General features: G+C 50.1%; 1 protein-coding gene and 1 long non-coding RNA gene across 8 annotated transcripts in view; one reads left to right on the top strand and one right to left on the bottom strand.

The window, feature by feature from the left end:
- TET3 (tet methylcytosine dioxygenase 3) overlaps positions 1 to 3127 on the top strand; it is a 104873-nt gene extending 101746 nt beyond the window's left edge. For all 5 annotated transcript variants that reach the window (XM_058667734.1, XM_058667735.1, XM_058667737.1 and 2 more), the window contains one exon: positions 164 to 3127. In XM_058667734.1, coding sequence (XP_058523717.1) covers positions 164 to 1965 — 1802 coding nt within the window. In that variant the 3' untranslated portion in view covers positions 1966 to 3127. The remainder of the gene's footprint in view (positions 1 to 163) is intronic.
- The window catches only part of LOC131480986 (uncharacterized), a 41760-nt gene continuing 23759 nt past the window's right edge, over positions 3123 to 21123 (bottom strand). Inside the window, exons 3-5 of one of the 3 annotated variants that reach the window (XR_009245945.1) lie at positions 6103 to 6243; positions 4535 to 4630; positions 3123 to 3705 (exon numbers count right to left, since the gene is read on the bottom strand). This is a non-coding gene — a long non-coding RNA (uncharacterized LOC131480986). The remainder of the gene's footprint in view (positions 3706 to 4534; positions 4631 to 6102; positions 6244 to 21123) is intronic. The other 2 variants (XR_009245947.1, XR_009245946.1) reach the window with 2 other exon arrangements.

Genomic DNA, 21123 nt, shown 5'->3' with positions numbered 1-21123 from the left:
GCTGGACCAAAGGTTGCAGAGCGCTGGGACTTGAACCATTGGCACTTGTAAGAGATGCCAATGTCATGGCACAGGCCCCTAGGGCACTCATCGTGAGGAATGGGCCTCGTCAAGCTGTGGGGGTCCCGGCACCTTGCCCAGCTCACCCCTTTTTTACCCACAGGCCTGTCTCTGAAGGGGGCGTTGCCGCAGCCAGGCCTAAAGCCCTCCCTCAAGGTGGAGCCGCAGAACCACTTCAGCTCCTTCAAGTACAGCAGCAATGCGGTGGTGGAGAGCTACTCGGTGCTGGGCAACTGCCGGCCCTCCGACCCGTACAGCATGAACAGCGTCTACTCTTACCACTCCTACTACGCACAGCCCAGCCTGACCTCCGTGAACGGCTTCCACGCCAAGTACGCGCTGCCCTCATTCGGCTACTACGGCTTTCCACCCAGCAACCCCGTCTTCCCTTCCCAGTTCCTGGGCCCCGGGGCCTGGGGCCACGGCAGCAGCGGCAGTGGCAGTTTTGAGAAGAAGCCAGACCTGCATGCTCTACACAGCGGCCTGAGCCCGGCCTATGGTGGTGCTGACTTTGCTGAGCTGCCGGGCCAGGCTGTTCCCACCGATGCCCACCTCCCCACGCCTCCCCACCAGCAGCCTGCTTACCCAGGCCCCAAGGAGTATCTGCTTCCCAGAGCACCCCAGCTCCACACGGCTTCCAGGGATCCCATGCCCTTCTCCCAGAGCTCCAACTGCTACACCAGATCCATCAAGCAAGAGCCCGTAGACCCACTGGTGCAGACCGAAGCTGCCCCCCGAGAGCTGGGCAAGCTGGGCAAGCCACCTCTGCCCGAGGCATCTCAGAACGGGGGGCCCAACCACCTGTGGGGCCAGTTCTGTGGAGGTGCCAGCATGTCCCCCAAGAGGACCAATGGTGTGAGCGGTAGCTGGGGTGTGTACCCTCCTGGAGAGAGCCCTGCTGCCGCTACAGACAAGCTTGGCTCCTTCGGGGCCGGCTGCCTGACCCCTTCACACTTCCCAGAGGGCCAGTGGGGGCTGTTCCCTGGTGAGGGGCAGCAGTCAGCACCCCACACGGGGGGGCGCCTGCGAGGCAAACCCTGGAGCCCCTGCAAGTTTGGAAGTGGCACTGCCGCCACTGCCTCTGGCTTGCCTGGGCCCGGCCTGACAGAGAAGTCGTGGGGTGTGGATGCAGCAGATCTCAGTGCTGCCCTCAAGGGCTCACCTGGGCTGCAAGACAAGCTGTGGAACCCCCTGAAAGGGGAGGAAGGAAGGATTCCGACGCCTGGTGCGGGCCAGCTGGACAAGGCTTGGCCGGGCCTTGGTGGGCCCCTGGGTCCGGGGCCCGACAAGCTGTGGGAGCCCTTTGGCCTGGAGGAGGGCCCCGCAGCAGCAGCAGCGGCAGTGGGGGCGCCTGGAGCAGTCAATGAGGAGCCCGCCTCCAAGGGGGCTGTGAAAGAGGAGAAGGCTGGAGAGGAGGAGGAGGAGGAGCTGTGGTCAGACAGCGAGCACAACTTCCTGGACGAGAACATCGGCGGCGTGGCCGTGGCGCCGGCCCACGGCTCCATCCTCATAGAGTGCGCCCGGCGGGAGCTGCATGCCACCACACCACTCAAGAAGCCCAACCGCTGCCACCCCACCCGCATCTCGCTGGTCTTCTACCAGCACAAGAACCTCAACCAGCCCAACCACGGGCTGGCGCTCTGGGAGGCCAAGGTCAAGCAGCTGGCCGAGCGGGCGCGCGCACGCCAAGAGGAGGCGGCGCGCCTGGGCCTGGGCCAGCAGGAGGCCAAGCTGTACGGCAAGAAGCGCAAGTGGGGCGGCACCGTGGTGGCCGAGCCGCAGCAGAAGGAGAAGAAGGGGAGCATCCCCACGCGGCAGGCGCTGGCCATGCCCACAGACTCGGCCGTCACCGTGTCCTCCTACGCCTACACGAAGGTCACTGGCCCCTACAGCCGATGGATCTAGGTGCCAGGGAGCCAGCGTACCTCAGCGTCGGGCCCAGCCCGAGCTGCCTCTGGTGCTTTCGCCCTCATGCCTGGGGGCGGGTTGGGGGTGCAGAAGTCTTTTTATCTCTATACATATATAGATAATGCATATCATATATATGTATTTATGGTCCAGACCTCAGAGCTGACCCGCCCCGCCCCCTACTTCCCCAGCACTTTGAAGAAACTACGGCTGTCGGGTGATTCCCCCCCCATGATCTTAATATTTATATCTCCACTTTTTTTCCCTCCTCCTCCTCTCTTCTTTGGAGGGGCTTTTATTTCCTTTGTTTTTAAAACTCTATCCTTGTATATCACAATAATGGAAAGAAAATTTATAGTGTCCTTTCACAAAGGAGTAGTTTTAAATTCCATTTAAAATGTGTATTTATTGGATTTTTTAAGCGACAATAGTAATGGTAAAGGATGGGCAGGAAAGGCCAGCGGTCGCTCGCTCCTGCTCAGGCCAGCTGGGCCCAGGAGCAGGGTCAGCCCCCCGGGCTGTCCCTCGCTGCCACCAGCCCCTGAGCTCTGCTGCAGGAGGGGAGAGTCTGTATGTAGCCAAACAACCCCAGCTGGCTGCTGGGGGCCCCACCCTGGACACGCTGGCCTAGATCTCCCCCAGAAATCAGGTTGGAAGTAGACAGCTTCAGGCTTGGTAGTCTCCACACTGAATCCACTGTCCGTTATTTATCAAGTCACACATTGTCACGGCTCACTAGGCAGCACCTGGGAGCTGAAGGGGCCCCCAGGAGCCAGTGAATTTGGCGCTGAAGGAATTTGAGTGGCAGTTTTTGCAAACGCTCCCCACCCCCAAAGTCTATGCTGGGATGGAGCAAAGGGCTACTGTATCTTTGAAAAGTCAGAAGCTGAATCCAAGCTGTGAAAAGCCCAGCATGGCCCTGCCTCTGTGCGCAGGGCTGTGCGGAACCTGGTGCTGTAGCAGAGCCTGGTGCTGTCTCCTCCAGGTTGGGACTCCAGCTCCGCGGGCAGGGTGCAGCCTGTGGGAGCTTGGCGGGGTAACAGCGGTGAGCACGTCCACCCCTCCTCCTCATGTCCACGTTGGACCCTGGTGCATGCCTCCCCGAGCCTGCCCCCTCCGTGCTCCTTCGGGGTGGGGTTGGGGAGCGACCCTTACCAGTTTTAAAGTGCAAGAGTCACATGTTTCTCAGCAGGTTGCTATGATTCCCCTCCCTCATTGGTGCCATTTCTCCATCTGATCATGTCCTCTCCTTCCTCCCCTCTCCACCCACTTCAACATACCTGTTCTAAAATTTTGGTGCATTTGTTCAGTTATTTGAGGATGTGGTGCTTAATTCTTTGTGACATTATTGAGCTAGGTTGGGCCCGGCAGGTGGAAGCAGCCCTCCCCTTCAGCAGGGCAGGCTTCTTGGAGTGTGCTTTCCTGTGGCATTGGCAGAAGGGAAGTCCGGCTACCTGTGGGGACGCATGTGGTGAGTGTGGGGAGAGGCACGTGGGGCCGCCACGCCCTGGGATCATCATTCCGTATTTCTCGCGCAGTCTTTGTCAGATGTAGGTCCTCATTCATCAGTAGAGTCTAACAATCAGATGACGATGCTGAAGGCAGGCGAGTCCCTGAGCTTCCAGGTGCCTTGTGTCGGAGCGGAGAGCTGGCCGCTGGGCGCTCCTGGGGCCTCGGCTGCAAACGCCAGCGGGATGGCCGCAAGACGTCCTGAGCATTCACGTGGTCTGCTTTTCACTGTATATAGGAGAGAGTTTTTTAAGCACTTTTGCCTAGATTTAAGCAGCAACTTGAAAAAAAAAAAGTTTTAACATGTGATTGTGGGAGAAACTGTAAATAGTAGCTGAATATTTAATGTGCTTTGTCTATCCTCCATTTTGACCATATTCTGTAAAGTTGCATTTATTTTACAGGACAAAAACAATATTATTGTTTTGGAAATAAATACCCAAGAGCTTATCAGGACTTAGAATTATTCAGAATTCAGATTTATAGGAAAAAACCTCTGACCTTCAGTGTGACAAGCTAAAGGAAGCAGAGTCTTAACAAGCATGCTAATTTTCTAGTTTTGAGGAAGAGTTGGGTCCTTGAAATGCTATTTTGCTTATCGCATCAGTACTCTTATGCAGGTCTCATTTGACTCCGTGCTTAGGTAGATGCGGGGGTGCCTTGAAAACGTCATTTTAAATGATCTTAAGCAAGAGATATGCTATTTTACGAAAACATGTGGCGACTGTGACTGTCTGCGTGACCCGTGGAAGCCCCAGGTTGGCTGTTGGTTTGGAAGGTCCCGCGTGTAACCCAGGTGATGCCCGTGCCGGGTAGGTGTGAATCTTCCTGTGTGTCCGATATGCTTCCCCCACCCCCTCTGGCCCCTTGGTAGCAAAGCCATTAGATGCAAGGAGAACCCAGTACAAGCGCGAAGCATGGGACAGCTGCGCCCCCTCCCCCTGCCAGCCCATGAGCGACTAGGGTAGGACGCAGGCTGCTGCGAGGTGAGGCCGCGGGGCCCCCCAGCCAGCCAAGCCGGCCCGTGCCCACTCTCCACACTACACGTCTAACCTACCTCAAAGCTCAGTCATTGACGTCCGCATGCTTTAGTCGTGTGCTTCAAATGTAACTATGCACAGCTCTTTGTCTCCCCCGTGCTGCTGAAGGTTTCCTAGAAGAAGCAGATTTTTATTTTTTACTGGCATGATCATTTTTTTTAAAAGTCCTAAAAATGATTGACATTTCTATCATGAGAAGAAAAATAAAGCCATCGCAATTACAGAACCTAAAGCATGACCACATCCTAAAGAGTCCCGACATGGTGACAGCAGACAGGGCCCGAGTCCCCGCCACCACCACCCACGCACAGTGCAGGCACCTGCCCCCCCCCCCCACCTCCTGCTCACGTTGTTTGGTTTTTCTCTGCCTTGGTGTGCGAGGGAAGCACTTGCCAAGTTCAATGCTAAGAGATTTTTCCCCCCCAGAACAGAAGTTGCTTCATGGCAGGTTCTCACAAAATAACTGGTGCTAGCTCAAAAAACCCTTACCTAACCCCTGGCAGCCTGGCTGCAGGTGTCGCACAGGTCTCGTGCTGGGCAGAGTCAGCGTCTCCCAGCCCAGCTCCCTGGGTCCCTCTACCTTCTGAGAGGACAGTGTGGGTGTGGCAACAGGTCCCCAGCCGGGCCTCTCAGGCCTCTCTGGGACGGAGTGAAGTGAGGAATGGAGCAAAGCTCAGGGCTTTGCAGATGTGTAGGTGTGTGAGGCCGGGTGCCAGGGAGTAGACAGGAGCGTGATGTCGTTGAGCGAAATCCAGCCAGACGTCCTTCTCGATTGTTTCACCACAGCAGGATGTCACAGTAAGGCAGAGCTGGCGGAAGACTCCTATCCCTGACGTGCCTCAACTAAGCTCTCTTCCCTTTTGTTACTGCAGTGTGTTTTATGGCCTAGGAAGCATTTTTATGAATTGAAATAGTCTAAATAAAATGGTGCTACGGTGTTTTAATGTGACTGTCCCTGATCCTGTCTTGCTGAGGTGCTAGCCCCATGCTGAAACCACAACCAACCAAAAACGAGGTGGGCTCCAGTCTCTCGGCTTCTTCGTGTCCCCTCACCCCATCCTTCTTTTGGTGCTGTCTTTGGAAACCTCTGTTTACCATGCTTGGATCCGCTCTGGGCGGCTGTTTTGCTTTGTTCCGCTGTTCTTTCCCAAGTGGCCAAAACAGCCCCAACCAAGGCAGGTGGGTAAGCGGCCAGCTCCCTCACTGTACAGGGGACTGGGGTTTGCCTGGTGGGGCAGGTGCACTCTGGCACTCAGGCCTGAGGAGCGGTTCCAGAGGGGAGTCAGGTGCTCCCGCCCCTGCGGGTGTGGCCGCCGTCGGCAGAGCCCGGAGCGGCCCAGGTGCTAGGCAGACATCTCTGGGAGGGGTCTTGCTGGGACCAGGGCGGGCAAGCTCGCAGCCTGTGCCCAGTGTGGACCCTCCCTTGTGGGCAATGCCTCGTGTTGAAGCTTTCCAGGCTTGCTGGAGCTGCTTCCTAGTTGGTGCTGTTATGAATTTTCTTGGGTCCACAGAAGCTTATGTTTCCAAAACTCCACAGGAAGCCCCACTGTGTGTCACCCACTGTCACCGTGGTTTTTTTAAATACCTCAAAAACATGACATGGTGACAACTGTGGCGAGGTGGTGTCCATGAGGGTCTGATTCCTGTGGGTGGTCCATCTGACAGGGTCCTGGACCCTGAGGAGTCTTGGGGTCACTCTGATTTTCCATCTCAGCAGTCAGCATGGCTGAAAGAACAAGGCAGGTAGGCTGGGGTGGTTGACAGAGTCCACTTTGCTTTAAAACACAGCATGACTCTCCTGCCTGCCCACAGATCCCAGTTTGGCCCTGGCCGGGGGGCATGGGCTGGAGTGACACCCCCTGAATCTAGTTCCTCTGCAGCATGTGCTCTTGTGCACATGCACAGCCAACTTTAGCGTCCTCTGGACCAAAACCAACACTTTGAGGTGCACACCCCCAGCCTTGCTTGTCCTGCCCGCGCCCGCCGGTGCTCCCGGCTCTTGTCCTGTGGGCGAGAGTCCAGCAATAGCTTCTCCCCTGAGCAGAGGCTGCAGCGCAGAAATGCAAAGTCTGCACTTGCTTTTTTTTTTGCTCCCAGAGTCCGTGAGCAGGTTGATGTACTTCCTTGTTGGCTTCTGTTCTGATGATCAGGGATGCTTTCTGAGTGGTACTGTTCTGTTCTCCTGTGACAGGGGAACAACCTGTCAGCCACCCAGGGGGAGCTCCATGCAAACCCAGCCAGCTCATGTGAACATTCCAAACTGTCTTGGTTCCCACACAGGAGTCCTTGTTTCGTTTCTTTGGTGAAGGGAGAGAGGGGAAGAGAGCAGGAGTAATGTCATTTCTTTTCCATGTGTTGAAGGCAGGTGGCAGAGTGGAACTATGAATGCATTAGACTTAATCTAGAACCCCTGTAGCTTTTTGATGTGTTTTAGTTTTTATCTCTTCAAATTCCTGTTTGGTTCCCTGGCTTCCAATGGAGGTGTACTTAACAACCATACTTGAATATTCCGTCTTTGTAAACTGTGGCTACTTGAAATGAAGTTTATCTGGGGTTGATGGATGAATGGTAGATTTTTTGCAATGTCTCAAGGCAATAGGATGTGTATTATTAAACTGTAGATATTCTTAGTAAATTTATGCTGATAATTTTATTTTGTATAATTTTTATCTCTGTTAATTTTTTCCTTCTGCTTTTATTGGTTTGCCTCCTGATGACCCCTCCTCACCCTCCCTTCCTGCCCTCCCCAGTGTTTCAGTAAATTTAATTTAGGGTGCCTAGAAATTGCAAGTATGTATCCTTTTTTGATTTGTATTTTATTATAATTTACACAAACAACTGGGTTTGTGAACTGTATTACTCCTGGTATCTTTAAAATATTGTGGGTGTTTTAATAAATTTTATATTTATTTTTTGCACTCAAATTTGGTGTGGTTCCTCTTTTCTCTCTGCCTTGTACCTGGACTTGAGTGGGGGTGCGCAGGGGGCCATGTGCGGGGAGCCCTTACCATGGGCACTGCAGGTTCCTGGCGGCTCAGGACTGAGGCCAGCACCAGAACAGCCGGGAGCAGACACCTCCTTCGCTGGTCTGTCTCGTTTCTTTCCGTTTGTCTTTCAGCTCCTGATTTCACTGCGCTTGGAGACAGCTTCCTCTCCTTAAAATCTGCAGGCTCTCCCTCCAGCCATTGGCAGCTGTTTGAAAGAGGCAACTGTGAACTAAGGAGACTAGAGCATCCATGTCAGCTGCAGGGGCCTTCCAGCCACAACCGAGGCCACGTCCTGCAAGGTGGGACAGCTCAAGCCCCAGGGGCTCCTGGCAGCAACCCCGCATTCACAGCAGGTGCCAGTCAGAAGGTGTGGGCTGTACTCATTTTGTTTCAGCAGCACCTTCTGCATGTGCTTTCACACACACATATCCAAGAAACTAAGAGGGTCTGTGCGTGAGAAAGAAGGGGGAAACATACATGTACAAGCTTGCTTTTTTTGCCTCTTGTACAATGAGACCCACTTCGGTCCCTTTCTAAGCCTATCCTGTAGACCTCGCGTCCAGGGCTGGCAGGAAGGCCAGGACTGGAGGAGCTGTAGGGAGCTGTGCCCCTGCCAGTGCCGTGTGCCATACAGAAAACCAGCAGGACAGAGTGGTCAGTGCCTGGAGATGCCAGCATGAGGAGTTACCAACATTTCCTGTGTGGAAAGACCCCCACATGTCAGGGCATTTCAGAACGTTCATGGAAATGCACATTCAGAGATCAGATTTTTTGGTACCAAAATTTAATTCCATTTTTCATAAATTTTCTGCACTGCCCTTGTGATGTGTATTTGTAAGTGGAGTGCAGTAATTTTGCTGTTGTAACGTTTTTACTTATATAGTTAGGCAGCCATAACAGCTGCACCTCTTTAAATAATTGCTTGATATCTCGTTCTATAGATGTAGAGGCATAGCTTCATCCTTGCATTGTGAAACCTTTTCAAAAGATTGATTACTTGAAAGAATGACAGGGAGATAATCTTCCTTTTTTATTATTATCTTACAATGCGGTTTCCTACGCTCTGAGGTTCCCCGCCCCTCACTGATCTCCCCACATTGCCACTGTAACCCCACACGCAGGCATGGACAATGGCAGAGTCCAGCATCCTATTGGTAAATTTCTTTGGGGGTTCAGCTTTGGAAGTAGAGATGCATACTGTATTGATTGCCATCTCCACAGCTGGTTATGATAGTTTTTATTACACAGTTACTATACTTCCCCTTAAAGGCCATGAACCAAAATCAACGGGAACAAAGGAACAGTAATTATTTACCAATAAGTAATAATAATTTTTTAGATTAAAATTTTTTTCTTCCTATATTAAAAAGCAAAAGTATCAAATCCCATGAGATGTAGCAAAAAAGGACATTCCTAATGTCTCCTCTCCACTCACCTCAGTGTTTTATAGTGAAATTGTCAAGTGTAGTCTTGATTCCAACTTTCCACTTTTTACATGGGTCAGGACATGGTTGGCGTAGGTAAGGACAGAAGTTCAATGTTCTGGGTCTGGCGGCTGGGGCCTAGCAGTTAAAGTCCTCACCTTGAATGCCCCGGGATCCCATATGGGCGCCGGTTCTAATCCCGGCAGCTCCACTTACCATCCAGCTCCCTGCTTGTGGCCTGGGAAAGCAGTCGAGGACGGCCCAAAGTCTTGGGATCCTGCATCCGCATGGGAGACCCGAAAGAGGTTCCTGGTTCCCGGCTTTGCATCGGCGCAGCACCGGCCGTTGCGGCTCACTTGGGGAGTGAATCATTGGACGGAAGATCTTCCTCTCTGTCTCTCATCCTCTCTGTATATCTGACTTTGTAATAAAACTAAATAGATCTTCAAACCTGAGAGGGCCTCCCTAAGAGGCCGTTGAACTTGACTGGACAGTGGGATGCTGGACTCTGTATGGTGTGAGCTTTTAATTAGGGAATCCCAACGGAACCTGAGCTGTGGTTATGCTTCATGGTGAAGGAATTCACCATGGGGGAAGGGTTTGGGGTGAAGGGGGGAGAATCCCAGTACCTATGAAATTGTGTCATGTAATACAATGTAATTAATGAATAAAAAATGAATAGATCTTAAAAAAAAAACTTCAATGTTCTGTCTAGGTATGCTCAGAAGTTTGGGGCTCTACTTGTATTCAGTTGTAGAGATGTATTCTGTCAGTTTTCTTTGATTCCTGGTGCTCTGGGCTCCATTACATCCTTTGTTTAGGAGATTACAAGTGTGTATGTTTACCTTAGTTTTTGTTTTGTATTCTCAATGGAGGTTGTCTAATGTTAGAGTGAACATATATTTTTCCTTTTGGGAGACACACAGCTTCCATCCACTGTTTCACTCCCCAAATGGCTGCAGTGGCCAGTGCTGAGCCAGTCTGAAGCCAGGGTGTAGAGTCCCAAGGACTTGGGCCATCCTCTGCTGCCTCCCTAGGCCACGAGCAGGGAGCGGGATGCGAAGTTGGAGTGGCTGGGCCTCAAAGCGGCGCCTGCCACACCACAACACCTACTCCTAATTGTGCCTGCATCTGAGTTGTTCTCACCAAGTGTGCTTCCAGGAAAGGATCACAGTGAACTGTTCTTCATCTATGTGCCTAATCCCTGTACCTCCCTTGATGGTCACAAGCCCCACCTGTGCCATCTGCTGCACCCGCTCCTTCTCTCACCTACAGCGTTAATCCACGTGGCTGGATCTTAACAAAACATACAGGTTCATTCACAGGAGACTCGGGCTGATTCAAGTCCAGAAACCCAGAACCCAACAGTTGGACTGCAAAAGTTGTTGGCTTTCTAAACCAGGGGCCTGGCTCCCCTCCCCTCCCCTCCCCTCCCAGGCTGATGTGGGATGCGAGGATCAAATGTGTGTGTAAGTCATAAATATTATTGCCACTGAGGTAAAAAAACAAAGGCCCTAGGACCACAGCAGGTAAGTCACACTGTCATTCTTGTAGCTTAAGGTGAGTAACCAGGCCAGCCCCAGTCTGAGAGCACAGAGGGACCTCGCCCGTGCACGGCTCTCAGGACTCCCCAGCTGTGCTGCTCATGAAATTCATTTTGAAAAAAAAAAAAAAAAAAAAACGAGGGGAGAGAGAGACCTTAACTAGTTTGCTCCCCGAATGGCCACAACAGCCAGGGCTGGGCTAGCCTGAAGTCAGAGCTGCTGCTTTTTTCTTTTTCTTTTGTTAAGATCTGCTTGTTTATTTTAATTGAAAAGTCAGATATGCAGAGAGAAGAGACAGAAAGATCTTCTGCCCACTGGTCCACTCCCCAGGTGGCTGCAATGACTTGAGCTGAGCTGATCCGAAGCCAGAAGCCTCTTCCAGATATTCCACGTGGGTGCCAAGGGTCCCAAAGCTTTGGGCCGTCCTCAACTGCTTTCCCAGGTAATAACCAGGGAGTTGGATGGGAAGTGGAGCACCCGGGACACAAACTGGCAGTGTGCCTATGGGATCCCTGCATATGCTAGGCTACCTTGCCAAGCCCAACGCATCCAACTTAAAAAAAAAAAAAAAAGACAAAAATTCTAGTTAAGGAAGTGTGAATCAGAAATTTTGAACCTAATAAAGATCCAGTGTGGTTCTTCAACAGACTAATGCTGTTTGTGTAAGCACTGGCATCTCACGCAGGCACTGATTCGTGTCACAGCTGCTCCTTTTACAATCCAGCTCTGCTTGCAGCCTGGGAAAACAGCACAGGATAATACACCAGTCTTTAGGACCCTGCACCCACATGGGAACCCTGTAAAAAGCTCCTGGCTTCAGCTCGGCTCGGCTATAGCTGTTGCATCCTTTTGGAAAGTGAGTCAGTAGGTGGAAGATCTGTCTCTACTTGTCTCTGCAGATTTGCTCTTCAATAAAAATAAAGCTTTTGTTTGAAGATTTAACAGCACAAAGAACAACACATATTAAGGACGTTAAGCCTCTGGTACCAGCATCCCTCCCATGGGCACTGGTTCGAGTCCCATCTGCTCCAGTGGAAGAGGAGGAGGATGGCCCACAACTATGCACCACTGCACCAAAGTATGAAATCTAAAAAAGTTCCTGGCTCCAGCCCAGCCATTGCAGCCACCTGGGGAGTGAACCAATGATGCAGGATCTGTCTCTCCTCTGTACTCTAGCTCACGCTTTGCAGTCTCTCTCCCTTCCTCTTACTCTCCATCTCTGCTTCTCTCCCACTCTGCCCTTGAGCTGCTGTGTCTCCTATCGCCTAGTCTACTTCTCTCTCACTTTCTGCCGCTGCTCATCTCTCTTCCTCTCCCCTTCCCTGTTCATCTATCGCCTCTCTCCGCTTCTCTAATTTTTGTTTAAAGATTTTTATTACAAAGTCAGATATACAGAGAGGATGAGAGACAGAGAGGAAGATTTTCCGTTCAATTCACTCCCAAAGTGAGCCGCAATGGCCGGTGCTGCGCCGATCCGAAGCCGGGAACCAGGAACCTCTTTCGGGTCTCCCACGCGGGTGCAGTGTCCCAAAGCATTGGGCCGTCCTCGACTGCTTTCCCAGGCCACAAGCAGGGAGCTGGATGGGAAGTGGAGCTGCCGGGATTAGAACCGGCGCCCATATGGGATCCCGGGGCGTTCAAGGTGAGGACTTTATCTGCTAGGCCACGCCGCTGGGCCCAGCTTCTCTAATTCTTGCTGTGTCTGTCCTCCTTCACCTGTCTCTCCTCTTTGTGTCCTTGATCTGTATTCTGTCTCCTCTCTCTCTCGATGCTTCTCCATCTCTTGTTCTGCCTCTCCTCCCTTTCTGTCTCCTCTCCCTTCTACTTCTCGTGATCTGTCCTTTCTCTGTCACTCTCTCTCCCCATCCTCTCTGCCTTGCTGTCCGTTATCTCTGTTTGTCTCCTCTCTCCCCTACTCCCCTGTCCCTGTTGGGCCCTCCGTCTGTCTCCCCCTTCTTCTATTTCTCTGTCCCCCCCATGCCTAACCCTAATATCCTCTCCTCTGCTTGTCTTTTCCCACTCTGTCCTTTAACACTTTGTCTTCTCTCTCCATTGCCACTCTTTCTGACTCTCCTTCTCTTCCTCCCCCCTCCCTGCAATTCTTTCTCTTTCCTCTCCTCTCCCCTGCTCGCTCTCTCCCCACCCCTCTCTTGCCCCTGGGTGCTGTCTTCATCTTCTCTCTGCCTCTCCCTCTTTTCCCTTCATCTGTCATTGTCTCTAACTCCCCCTCCTCTTTCCCCTCTTTATTTTTAAAGATTTAATTATTTTTATTACAAAGTCACATATACAAAGGAGGAGACAGAGAGGAAGATCTTCCGTCCAATGATTCACTCCCCAAGTGACCACAACGGCCGGTGCTGCGCCAATGCAAAGCCGGGAACCTGGAACCTCTTCTGGGTCTCCCACGTGGGTGCAGTGTCCCAATGCATTGGGCCGTCCTCGACTGCTTTCCCAGGCCACAAGCAGGGAGCTGGATGGGAAGTGGAGCTGCCGGGATTAGAACCGGCGCCCATATGGGATCCCGGGGCGTTCAAGACAAGGACTTTAGCCGCTAGGCCACGCCGCCGGGCCCTCCCCTCTCTTTTTTAAGATTTATTTTTATTGGAAAGGCAGAACTACAGAGAGGAGGAGAGGTAGAAAGCTCATCTGATGATTCACTCCCCAAGTGGCCACAATGGCTAGAGATGACCTGATTCAAAGCCAGGAGCCTTTTCCACGTCTCCCACACAGCTGCAGGGTCCCAAGGCTTTGGGCCGTCCTCCAGTGCTTTCCCAGGCCACAAGCATGGAGGGAGCTGGATGGGAAGCAGGGCTGCTGGGACACAAACCAGCGCCCATATGGGATCCCGGCGTGTGCCTCCCCTGTCTCCTCTCTCTGCCTCCATCTCTGTTTCATCCTGACTCCCTCCATCGCTCCTGTGTCCCTCTTCTCACTTTGTATTTCTCCCCATCTCTGCCTCTGTCCCCATTATTCTCTACTTCCCCCTTCTCCTCTTCCTGTCCTTTACCTGTCAGTCTTTCTCCATCTCCCTCTCTGCCTCTTCTCTTGTTCCTTCTCACTTTCCATCTCTTCTATCTCCCCCTTCTCCTCCTCTGATTCTCTGCCACTCACTCCTCTCTCACTTCCGGTCTCTCGTTCTGTCTGTCCTCTGCCTCATCTAACTCCTTTCTCTCCTCTCCTCCTCCCCTTATTCCCTCCTCCTCCGCTTTCCCTCTCTCCTCTCCTCTCATTGTGTATCTCTACATCTCTCCCTGTCACCGCCCCCTGTTCTTTCACCTCCTTTCCCTGATCACCTCCCCCTCTCCCTGTCATTCTGCTGTCTGTTACTGCCTCTCGCTCTCTGCTTGATCTGCCATGTCTGTCTCTTTCGCTCCTAATCCCTGTCTCCTCTCTCGGTCTCTCCTTCCCATCCTCTTATCTTCTACCCCTTCTTGGCCTCTCCCTCCATCTTCCTCACACTGTTCTTTCTGCCTCTCTTTTGCCCACCCTGTCTCCTCTCACTCCGCTTCTTCTGTCATTGTCTCTTTGTCTCTCTCCGAGTCCCACTCTTTCCTCTTTTCTTGCCATTCTTTCAAATAAAAATCTTTAAAAGGTCTAGAGTACCACATGCTTGATAGAAGGTACCCAGAATTCACTGCAACCTCCACCAGCAAAATCACGAGACCAGAACCGCATTTCGGGATGGGTGCCTGTGGAGGATGCTGGAGGACACTGGGACAGCCACGGCACACAGGGCCAGGGAGGAGAGCTGCAGGAGGGATCAAACACGCTCATCACGGCACCCACCCCATGGCCACAGGAGGGACCCGTGCTTGGCACAGCTGGAACCCAGCCAGGGGAGCTCTCCAGGGCCTCCAGTAGCTCTGCTCCAGAGAGGCACCTCATGCTGTCACCCAGGCTGAGGCACTGGGACAGTGTCTCGAGGAAGGAGTTGCTGTTGGAGCCCCCTGCTTCCAGGGGACATAGACCCCTGCCAGTTTGCATCCTGTTGACTTGCCCTGGAAAGAGCATTCTCTAGGACACAAACTGCAACACATTAAAAACAATTGCACATCTTTTCTGATCACAATGGCAATAAAACTAGCAAACAAGAACAGAAGTCCTGAAGATGATACAACTAAGGGGGGCTGGTTGGCTCAGCACCCAGGACAGCCCCATTGGAATTCCTGCCCCCACAGGGGGGACCTGCATTGGCCTGGCCCAGTCCTTCTGATTGTGGCCATCTGGGGAATAACCAATGGACGAGCTTAAGAATATTTTCTTTAAAAGTACACTGGGGGAGGGGTGTGACCTAGTGGCTAAAGTCCTCAAACATGCCCCGGGATCCCATATGGGTGCTATCTCTAATCCCAGCAGCCCCATTTCCCATCCAGTTTCCTGCTTGTGGCGTGGGAAGGCAGTCAAGGACAGCCCAAAGTCTTGGGTTCCTGCACCTGTGTGGGAGACTCAGAACAAGTTCCTGGCTCCTGACTTGGGATCGGCGCAGCAACGGCCATTGCACTCACTTGGGGAGTGAATCATTGGACAGAAGATCTTCCACACACTCTCCTCCTCCTCTCTGTATATCTGACTTTGCGATAAAAATAAATCTTAAGAAAAAAAAAGTATACGGGGGAGCTGGCGCTAATGCTCCACCCTGTGGTGTTGGCATCCCATAAGGGAGCAGGTTCATGCCCCTGCTGCTCCATTTCTGATCTCACTTTCTGTTTATGGCCTGGGAAAGCCTCAGGACAGCCCAAGTCCTTGGACCCCTGTACTCATATGGGAGACCCAGAGGAAGCTCCCAGTTTAGGATTGATTTGGCTCTGGCCATTCCTGCCACTAGGGCAGTGAACCCGCAGCTGGGAGAGCTTCTCTGCAAAAATGGCCTTTCAAAAAAAAAAATAATAATTATTACCAAATCAGCCCGTGATTAAGACTTTGCTGCAGCACTAGCATTCCACATGGGAGCAGATTACTATCTCCTGGCCTGCTCCACTTCTGATCCAACTTGTTGCTAACATGTTGGGAAAGCAGCAGATGACTAGAAGCTGGGCTGCTGTACCCATGTGGGAGACCAGGAAGAAGTTCCTGAATTCAAACGAGCCCAGCTCCAGCCATTGCAGCCATTAAGGGAATGAAACAGCAGATCAAAGATCTGTCTCTCTTCTCTATTTGTATCTTAAAGATATTTATTTGTATACTTTGAAAGGGCAAATTTATAAACACCAGGATTTGAAAGACATACTTCTGAATCAACGATCACTGAAGAAAGTAAAAGGCAAACTTAAGAATTCTTTTATGAGCCCAGAATGATAGCTTAGTGATAGTTTAAGTCCTCACCTTGCATGCGCCGAAATCCCACATGGGCACTGGTTTAGACCCCGGCTGTTTCACTTCTCTTGCAGTTCCCTGTCTGTAACCTGGGAAAGCAGCAGATGACACCCCAAAACCTTGGGACCCTGTACCATGGGAGACCTTAAAAGAGGCTCCTGACTCCTGGCTTTGGATCAGCTCAGCTCCAGCCTTTACAGCCACTTGAGCAGTGAAACAGTGGATGGAAGATCTTTTTCTCTGTTCTTCTCTCTGTATATCTGACTTAGTAATAAATAAATCTTTTTTTAAAAATTACTTTAGGGCCTAACGCAGTAGCCTAGTAGCTAAAGTCCTCGCCTTGAATGCCAGGATCCCATATGGATGCCGGTTCTAATCCTGGCAGCCCCGCTTCCCATCCAGTCCCCTGCCTGGGGTCTGGGAAAGCAGTGGAGGACGGCTCAAAGCCTTGGGATCCTACACCCAAGTGGAAGACCCAGAAGAAGCTCCAAGCTCCTAGCTTTGAATTGACTCAGCTCCAGACGCTGTGGTCACTTGGGGAGTGAATCAATGGGTGGAAGATCTTTCTGTTTCTCCTTCTCTCTGTATACCTGACTTTGCAATAAATTTTTTTTTTAATTTTTGAGTGAACAAAAATGCAAATAACTTTCTAATACAACATTTGTAGCAGATGCCTACCTCAAATCACAGATCTCTAACAATCTTTTGTTTTTTAAGATGTATTTATTTTTATTACAAGGTCAGACAAACAGAGAGGAGGAGAGAGCGAGGAAGATCCTCTGTGCAATGATTCACTCCCCAAGTGAGTGCAATGGCCGGTGCTGTGCCGATCCGAAGCCAGGAACCAGGAACCTCTTCCGGGTCTCCCACGCGGGTACAGGGTCCCAAAGCCACTGGGCTGTCCTCGACTGCTTTCCCAGGCCACAAGCCGGGAGCTGGATGGGAAGTGGAGCTGCCGGGAGTTAACCGGTGCCTACTTGGGATCCCGGCGCATGCAAGGCGAGGACTTTATCTGCTAGGTCACGGCGCTGGGCCCAATCTCTCTTTTTTTTTTTTTTTTAAACATATTTTTATTGCATTTCATTTTTTTTAATTAATTACATTGCATTATGTGATGCATTTTTTATGCACTGGGATTCCCCCCGCCCCTCCCCAAACCCTCCCCCCACGGCGGATTGCTCCACCTTGTTGCATTTCCATAGTTCAAATTCAGTTGACATTCTTTCATTGGAGGTATTTACCAAGCATAAGGTCCAGCATCTTATTGTCCTGGTAAGTTCAATGGTTTCTTGGTGAGACCATCTCTGGTCTGAAGGTAGAGCCGGCAGAGTATCATCCCAATCAATTAAAAGCCCCAACATAATATTTCCAACCATTTACAACATTGTGACATTAATTGACATGGTATTGATTAACCAATATGTTAATAGGAAAATGCAGGTTCTCAACCACAACCTGTGACTTCTTCATAGACATTTCAATTTTGGTTTATATTCAACCGTGTTCTATACACCTTAAAATGGCTTAGATTGCTATTCAGCTGTCTCATGCCTATTTTAATTTTAGTCTTTAGCAGTTCATAGCATTGAAGCACGTTTTCGCTGAACCTGGCTGTTTTTCAGGTGGTCTAACGCTATAATTCTAACAGGATATATGTCAACAGTTTAGGTGAGCATGTTTAGCAGGGGTGTGCAGAGAAATCTTCCATACCCCAGTTAGGAGTAACTAATCTTTGTGTCACCGGGCCCAAGCTCTAACATCGCAAGAAACAAAACCTCAAAATCAGGAAACAGACAAAAAAATTTAAAACAATGCAACAAATCAGTGAAATGAAAGCTGCGTTTTTGCAAATATAAAGTTAATAAACCTTTAGGTTTATCTTAAGTAGCTAAGAAAAGACTCAGATAAAAAAAAAAAAAAAAAAAACGGCATTACAACCAGCACCAGAGAATACAAAGCAGGACTGGGCACGCCTACAACCAGCTGCACGCCAGCAAACAGGGGCTGGAGAGATCGTGCAGCTCTGACACATGAAACACACCGACAGCAGAAAACAAAACCGTAGACCAACATACGTCAAACGCAATGATCATTTGCTGTTGGATTTCACTGAAAACCTTGTGTTTGTTTGAGGTATGTTGGTGGAATTTTCCTGAGACACAGGTGTGTTTCACCACAGACAGGCCAATAAATGTTGCCTCACAGCAACAGAATGAGGCAAGCATGTTGTGCTGGTTCAGTGGATACAGAAAAGCATTTGCTACCATTCAACATCCAAGGAGGCCCAAAACCTGCCTTATGCAGGTATAGAAGCAACAGCCTTCAGCATAAGACAACAGGTGACAGGTCCACGGCCAACCTTAGAGTGACTTAGAACACCATGGATTGAGAGCTTTCCCTCCAACACATGGGACCAGACAAGGATGTCCACTCTCACTGCTTTGACTCAGTTTCAGCCAGAGCTATTAGGCAAGAGAAAAACAGAAGGCACACAAAGATGATGAAAAGATGTCAAATCATCTCTGCTTCATGATCCTATGGTTCTATATGTGTACAATCCTATTATTCCACCAAAATTATTAGAATTGATAAACAATGTTACAGGCTACCCAACCAAAGCACAAAAATCAGTCGCATCTTTGTGTAACAACAGTGAACTCGCTAACCACGGTTAGAAAACAATCCCACTCACAAGAATTAAAAGCAACTGAAAATTACAAAACACTTAGGGAAAGAAATTAAAGACACACACACAAAGGGAAGACCTCCCATATTCATGGTTGGAAGAATCTCATCCAGAAGAGCCCATCATCGTCCCCAGATAGGCTATGCTACATTTGACTTGTCCATCTTTGTCCACTACCGAATGATCCAACGCCATCTCCCTCAAGGTTTCATATTGTGCTCCACAGAAACAGAAGACAGTCCTGAATTCCACGGACACACTGAAGACTCCGGAGAAGCAACTCGTGGGGAGGTGTCACATGACCAGACTACAAGACATACTTCGACACGGTGCAGCCAGATTATTGATTTTTTCATCCTTATGTCTAAATTAAAGCTCACTTAGCTTGGATATTTTTGGCCCAGATCTTGGCAGGATTTCTTTTCTCCTCGCTAAACCTTTAAGGTGGAGTGGCCACTGCTGTAGCATAGTGACTAAAGCTGCTACCTGCAGTGCCAACATTCCACATGCGTGCTGGTTCAAGTCCTGACTGCTCCACTTCCAATCCAACTTATGCTAATGTGCCTGGGAAATCAGCAGAGACCGGCCCAAGTGATAGGTCTCTACACCCAAGTTGGACAACCAGAAGACGTTACTGGCTTTGGCTCAGCTCTGGCCATTGCAGCCATTTGTAGAATGAAAAGGGGATGAAAGATTCTCCCTATCTTGTTCTCTAACTTTGCCTTTCAAATAAATAAATCTTTGTATATTAAAAAAAAAGTGGAAAATATCTACTGATGATGATTTCATTCATCTTCATATTAGACATACCATGCCCATAGTGCTGGTCTTAAAAGCCTTATGGCCTCAATGGAACTAAACAAATCAAAGATAGTTGAGTTCTTAAAGGTTAGTGTGTTCAGATGTGGGTGTTGCACTTAGCTGTGCAGACACTGGCTAGGATGCCTGTACAGCTCAGGGTGCCTGGGTCCCACAGCACCCCTTTGGCTTCCAGCTCCACCATCCAACTCCTGCAGAAAAAGGGAGGTAGCAGTGTTGATTCTAGCAGTCAGGCCACCCCACCCCCATCACAGACCTGGACTGGATTCCTGGCTGCCTGGTCAGCCCCGACTTGGTGAGGGTACTGCCAGATACAGCTTTCACTAACTCTGCCTTCCAAATGAATTTTTTTTTAAATGACTCAAGAAGAATATAATGCCTTTCTTTGGTTCCCTGGTTAACAATCCCTCAGGCTTTGTGCTAACCATCAGCCTATTTCCCTGTTCGTTAAATCTATAGTTATTTGTAAATTCTCACCAAAACACAATCCTGGTCATCATTAATTCTTATGTCATATTACTCTTACAGTAGTCAATTATTTCAAGCAGTTGCCATAAATTAAAACATAGGGAGAGCGTTCCTATATGATGGTATAAGTAGGTGTATCTACCTACAATGAATACATTGCTACAGCTTGATAATAAAAGCACCAGTAGGAAAACTTGTAAAGGCAGAAACTTAGGAGAGACACACAAAAGTCCCATTTCAGGAAGGGAGCTGGCACAGTGACCTAGCAGGTAAAGCCACCACTGGCAATGGTAGCATCCCAGCTGCTCCACTTCTGTTCCAGTTCCCTACTAGTACACCTGGGAAAGCAGCAGAAGATGGCCTAAGTGTTTGGGCCCCTGCATCCACAAGGGGGACCCAGAAGCTCCTGGCTCCTGAATATGTACCAGCCCATCCAGCTGTCGGAGCAATACGGAAAGTGAACCAGCAGGTGAAACCTCGCTCCCTAACTCTGCTTTTCAAATATATAAATTATTTTTTTTAAGTCGCAATCCATAATAAAGTATGGAAATTACAATAATGCCTGTTTGACTTTTTTTCTCCCAAGATTAATTCTAGTGTGGTTTTTATTTTAAAAATCTACTTATTTCAAAAGCTGTTAGGAGAAAAGGAGGGAGACTGGGAGGGAGGGAAGAGAGCCACTAGCTGCTGCTTTATTCATACATGCCTGCCATGGCTGGACTGGCAGGCTGAAGCCAGGAGCCTGGAACTCTGTCCAGCCTCCCACACGCGTGACAAGGGTTCAAGCATTTGGGGCATCTGCTGCTGTTTTGTTGCTTTCCCAGGTGCATTAACTGGGAACAGGATTAGAAACAGAGCTCACGGGTCCCGGCACAATGGCCTAGCAGATAAAGTCCTCGCCTTGAATGCCCCGGGATCCCATATGGGCGCCGGTTCTAATCCCGGCAGCTCCACTTCCCATCCAGCTCCCTGCTTGTGGCCTGGGAAAGCAGTCTAGGACGGCCCAATGCTTTGGGACCCTGCACCCGCTTGGGAGACCCGGAAGAGGTTCCAGGTTCCCGGCTTCAGATCGGCACAGAACTGGTCGTTGCGGCTCACTTGGGGAGTGAATCATTGGACGGAGGATCTTCCTCTCTGTATATCTGAGTTTGTAATAAAAATAAATAATAAATCTTTAAAAAAAAAAAAAGAAAGAAACAGAGCCCACGTCACATGCGCAGCTCAACTTGCTGCACCACAGCACCAACCCCATCCAGTAGGTTTTAAGCATCCTCAAGTTTCACATTTTAAACACACAGCCAAAGTGGTCACAGAATAGCCACAGAGTAACAGAATCCAACTAAATTAAGTTGTATTTCTTTATCT

The sequence above is a fragment of the Ochotona princeps genome, chromosome 8 (genome assembly GCF_030435755.1).
Source record: "Ochotona princeps isolate mOchPri1 chromosome 8, mOchPri1.hap1, whole genome shotgun sequence".
Taxonomy (NCBI): domain Eukaryota; kingdom Metazoa; phylum Chordata; class Mammalia; order Lagomorpha; family Ochotonidae; genus Ochotona; species Ochotona princeps.
This window is presented reverse-complemented; position numbering and strand designations above follow the sequence as displayed.